This window comes from Colobus angolensis, unplaced genomic scaffold (genome assembly GCF_000951035.1).
Source record: "Colobus angolensis palliatus isolate OR3802 unplaced genomic scaffold, Cang.pa_1.0 Scaffold200, whole genome shotgun sequence".
NCBI classification, from domain to species: domain Eukaryota; kingdom Metazoa; phylum Chordata; class Mammalia; order Primates; family Cercopithecidae; genus Colobus; species Colobus angolensis.
The window spans coordinates 4,858,335-4,863,428 of record NW_012115156.1 but is presented as its reverse complement, the minus strand read 5'-3'; the positions used below and the strand labels follow the sequence as shown (position 1 = coordinate 4,863,428).

Below are 5,094 nucleotides of genomic sequence, written 5' to 3'. Positions count from 1 at the left end.
AAAAAAAAAAAAAAAAAAATAACTTATTTAAAAAAAATGATTCTGGACACATGTTCTCAGGACCTCCTGAGGCTGGGTCTTCAAATAAAAAAACAAAAAACCCACTATTCTTTAGATTCGTTCTAACAATGAATCTTTAGAATGTAGACTTCAGATAATTTTAATAATTCTCTTTGGAATTTGATTCATTCTTATAAAAATTTGGCCTTTAAATGTAGGTCTTTCTTTTAAGAATATGTCTTTTTTTTAAAAGGTGAACTTTGAGGATGATTCTCGTGGAAAATACCTTGAACTTCTAGGATACAGGAAAGAAGATCTAGGAAAGAAGGTAAACTTTCGGGAAAGTTAGATGGCATGCTGTTTTTGAATCATACTTTAAAAAAATAAAGTTCGACATAGATTATCTTAAATCACCCAATAAACATTTAATACTAAGTTGTGTTTGGTTGCCAGCATTTTTTCTTTTTTCTTTTTTTATTCTCCAGTATTACCCACAGTGGTTGCCAGAGTTTTGAATACATATTTGTATTAGCCTTTCATCATTCTTTGGAAATGACTAGAGTTTTCTGTAACATTGCAGGTTGTTGCATGTGTGATAGAGGTATACCGTGCACTGTAAGTGCATATTGAAGTTTAGTGCTCTTTTGATGTCAGGCAGAACTAAGATCACATCACAACCCCACTCGTTAGTGGCTGTGTCTTTGCTCACTCCTTTAGAGTTTTATATTTAACTTTATTAGTAATCTAAACTTCTTGAGGCTGTAACTTTTTTAGGCTTGTTAGAGATTAATATATGAAAGTTATACTTCCATGCCTGATGGCAGAAAATGAGGAAATAGAATGATTGTCAGATTATTTCTAATCACTTCCGTGTGAAAGAAGCTAGAACCATGGAGAACCAGTTATAGCTTTTATTGTTTTTTTAAACATACTATTCCTGTAAGAACTTTTGTGGATTTTCGCCAATGAGAAGCAAGAGGTGAACATTTGCTGGATGCTCTGAAATAGAATTCCATGTAGTAGGTGAGCTGTTATTTTTATTTCAGATTGCTTTGGCCTTGAACAAAGTGGATGGAGCCGATGTGGTAAGAAGGCCTTTAAAAATAGCTACCTTCTAAAACTTTGGCTAGGTCATAACAAAGAAGGAAATATCATTTAAGAAATTTGTGTTTTATGGTTCATGGTATAAAAATACATGCTTATTCTAGATATTTTAATAAGTTAATAATTCTCATTTTTAAAATAGCGTGAGCTTAGCGGGTGGAGCATTCCTTTCTCTTGACATACATATTTGAATTTTGTAAAGGAGGAAAAACAGAATTAATGACTACTCAAATACTTACGATAAAGTTTGTTGTTGTTGTTGTTGTTGTTTTGTCTGTTTTTTTGCCGGGAAAAAAAAAATTGGTAGGAAAGAATGGGAAAGTGGGCCGGGTGCGGTGGCTCACGCCTGTAATCCCAGCACTTTGGGAGGCTGAGGAGGGCAGATCATGAGGTCAGGAGTTTGAGACCAGCCTGACCAACATGGTGAAATCCTGTCTTTACTAAAAATACAAAAATTAGCCGGGCGTTGTGGCACATGCCTGTAATCCCAGCTACTTGGGAGGCTGAGGCAGGAGAATTGCTTGAACCGGGAGGCGGAGGTTGCAGTGAGCTGGGATCGTGCCACTGAACTCCAGCCTGGGTGACAGAGTGAGACTGTCTCAAAAAAAAAAAAAAAAAGGGAAAGTGTTAGCAGTAATAGTTCTTTGCTTTTCCTCTAATGGTGATTCTCAAATAAATTTATTCACTGTTGCTTCTTATGATTAAACTAGCTCTGAATGTTGTTGGTTGGGTCTTTTGTCTTCCTGGTTCACTAACAGCCTTTTAATGCTACATTTTTCACCTTCCCCTATAATTGTTTTGTGTACCAAAGGCTCTTAAAGACTCTGACCAAGTATCACAGAGTGATGGGGAGGAGAGCCCTGCTGCTGAAGAGCAGCTCTTGGGAGAGGTACTTGTTTTTTTTTTTTTCATATTATATTGGACAAATTTGTGATATTTGTGTATCTCACATTAAAATAGGAAAAATTTTCTTGACTACTTGTGGCAAAATTAAGTTGAAATAAATTTTCTTTGAGATGTTTAGGATAGGAATCTATTTACCTATACTGACAGAAGTATCATCTCCAGACTCTTGTTCTCCAACCTTGTTTCTGGATTATATGGTTTAAAACTAACAGTTAATGTGAGATTAACATAATTTGGTCAGATGACTATCAGGATGTCAAACTGAAAAGAGATTTTATTCAGAAATCCTTATTGCGTTGCATGTAAAGTTAATGTTTTTTCTTGGCCTATAATTTTGGGCCGACTATCAGTGGCATAGGCCTCTGAATTAGTACTGAACATGGAGTTGAAATAAAGAATATTTCACTAAACTTATTGTCATGATTTTCAATAAATGTGTCCTTAGTTGATAATTTTTGTAAATAATTAAGAAGAGTCCTTGAACACAGAGTTACATCATTAATTTTTCCTTTTAATTTTCTGGGTTTTTTTTAAACCACTAATGAACAAATCTGTAGTTTACTTTTCTTGCTTTCTAATTTTATATCATCTTGGAAAATTAATCAACAAGTTCTTCTCATCTCATCTTTGGCTTTTTCATTGTTCTTTGCAATATCTTGACTATGGAATGTTTTGTATAATTTTTTACTAAGTTATAAAAATAATTCAGTAAATTTAGTCTATTACAAGATGATTGCAAAAATCATTCTCCTTAGAAGTGGATCTCCTAGAGTTTAATTAACAAGAGAATAAAGGATGTGGATCAAATCTTACTAAAAATTTGAACTAGGCCAGGCATGATGTTTGCTCATGCCTGTAATCCCAGCACTTTGGGAGGCCAAGGTGGAAGGATCACTTGAGACTAGGAATTCAAGACTAGCCTGGACAACACAGTGAGACCCCATCTCTAAAAAAACAAAAAAATTAAAAATTAACCCAGTAGGATGGCACATGCCTGTAGTCCTACCTATTTGGGCGGCTGAGGTAGGATCACTTGAGCCCAAGAGTTCATGGTTGGAGTGAGCTATGATCACACCATTGCATTCCAGCCTGGGTGACAGAGCAAGACCTTATCTGATTTAAAAAAGAAAAGAACTAATTTTAAGAATATTTAAACAGAATTATAAGATACATAGAGAAATGTACTTTCATTTATGTATGACTAGACTATGTATTATCAAATAGAGGGTCATTTGGGAATGCACTCATGAATAATAGGTAAGGAAAATATGCATTTAATGAAATGTGTACTTTTGGTGCTTTGAAAAAATGTGTCATCAGTGTGTACTTTTGGTGCTTTGAAAAAATGTGTCATCAATGTGTACTTTTGGTGCTTTGAAAAAATGTGTTTAAGGAGATAAAGTCTTCCCCTTTGTCTTGATGAGCTATTTGTTTCATAGTAGCTTACACATTGAAGGCACTCATTACCTAATAAATTGTGCTTTTTTTGACCTTATATCTAGTTCAGAAGTCCATAAATAAGGATAAATCGTTTCTAGAAAGCGAATTGGAGAAATAGTGAGTTAAAGAAAAGTGTCCAGGTGCGGTGGCTCATGCCTGTAATCCCAGCACTTTGGGAGGCCAGGGCAGGTGGATCATGACGTCAAGAGATTGAGACCATCCTAGCTAACACGGTGAAACCCCATCTCTACTGAAAATACAAAAAATTAACCAGGCGTGGTGGTGGGTCCCTGTAGTCCCAGCTACTCGGGAGGCTGAGGCAGGACAATGTTGTGAACCCGGGAGGGAGGTGGAGCTTGCAGTGAGCTGAGAATGTACCACTGCACTCCAGCCTGGGCGACAGAGTGAGACTCTGTCTCAAAAAAAAAAAAAAAGTATTTTTATGCAAGTTTGTTAGTGAATGTAATTAGATCAGTGTGTCTGATTTATTCCTTAATGTGAATAACTTAAATTCTTAATTTCTTTGAGTTTTTAAATTCCAAATGCTTCTCTTTACTTGGGGAAAGGGAATTAGGGTTACAGATATTCTCCTGTAATAGTCAACATTAGTAATTAAGTGTATTTGCAGATGGTGCAGTGCTGTACTCTGCATTAAAATTACCCAGTTCTAAAGTGCCACTGACCTTGAATACTAGATATTTACATTCAGATGCATAGATAACATAGCACGGAAGATAGGTATTTCATCTCATGTAAGAAAGCTATGTTTTTCTTTAAAAATTTATCTCTAATCTCTGATATATTTTTGTCTTATTTTGAATTTTTATGCATGGGAGAGAAAGCGTTTAAAATTATTTGCCTGCAAAATGCTTCCATTATATGTTTTCTAAAGAAAGCATTGAGTTTATTTTTAATCAGTCTTGCAGGTAGTCTCAGAAATTATAACAGAACTGTGTTTATTTTTACCAGACTAGCCCACTGTTCCAGGTATAACTAATTTGAGTGAACATGAAATGTATACTTGAATTTAAGTGTATTAATAAATAATATACTTATATTGCTTTTATGTTGTGGATACCAAGTGATTTTTTATTCATTTTTTTTATGATTCAGTTAAAACAAAAACACCTTATAATCAAATGTAGTGGACAGGAATTCTTAGATGTGTAAAAGTGGGTTTGTTTTAAAATTTAAAAATAGTGTAATTTAAAAATATATTTTCCAGCCTGGCATGGTGGCTCACGCCTGTAATCCCAGCACTTTGGGAGGCCGAGGAGGGCAGATCACGAGTTCAGGAGATTGAGAGCATCCTGGCTAACATGATGAAACCCTGTCTCTACTAAAAAGACAAAAATTAGCCGGGCATGGTGGCAGGCACCTATAGTCCCAGCTACTCAGGAGGCTGAGGCAGGAAAATGGCGTGAACCAAGGAGGCAGAGTTTGCAGTGAGCCGAGATCGCGCCACTGCGCTCCAGCCTGGGAGAGAGCAAGACTCCCTCTCAAAAAATAAAATTAAATAAATAAAAATAAAAATATATTTTCCGTATTTTGAGCCACTCATAGTTACCTAAGAAAACAAAGATTCTGAGGCCGGGCGCGGTGGCTCAAGCCTGTAATCCCAGCACTTTGGGAGGCCGAGACGAG

General features: G+C 35.8%; 1 protein-coding gene across 1 annotated transcript in view; it reads left to right on the top strand.

The window, feature by feature from the left end:
* SEC31A (SEC31 homolog A (S. cerevisiae)) overlaps nt 1-5,094 on the top strand; it is an 83,349-nt gene that overhangs the window by 34,960 nt on the left and 43,295 nt on the right. Inside the window, exons 12-15 of the mRNA XM_011941799.1 lie at nt 254-328; nt 1,047-1,085; nt 1,916-1,993; nt 4,343-4,379. Coding sequence (XP_011797189.1) covers nt 254-328; nt 1,047-1,085; nt 1,916-1,993; nt 4,343-4,379 — 229 coding nt within the window. The remainder of the gene's footprint in view (nt 1-253; nt 329-1,046; nt 1,086-1,915; nt 1,994-4,342; nt 4,380-5,094) is intronic.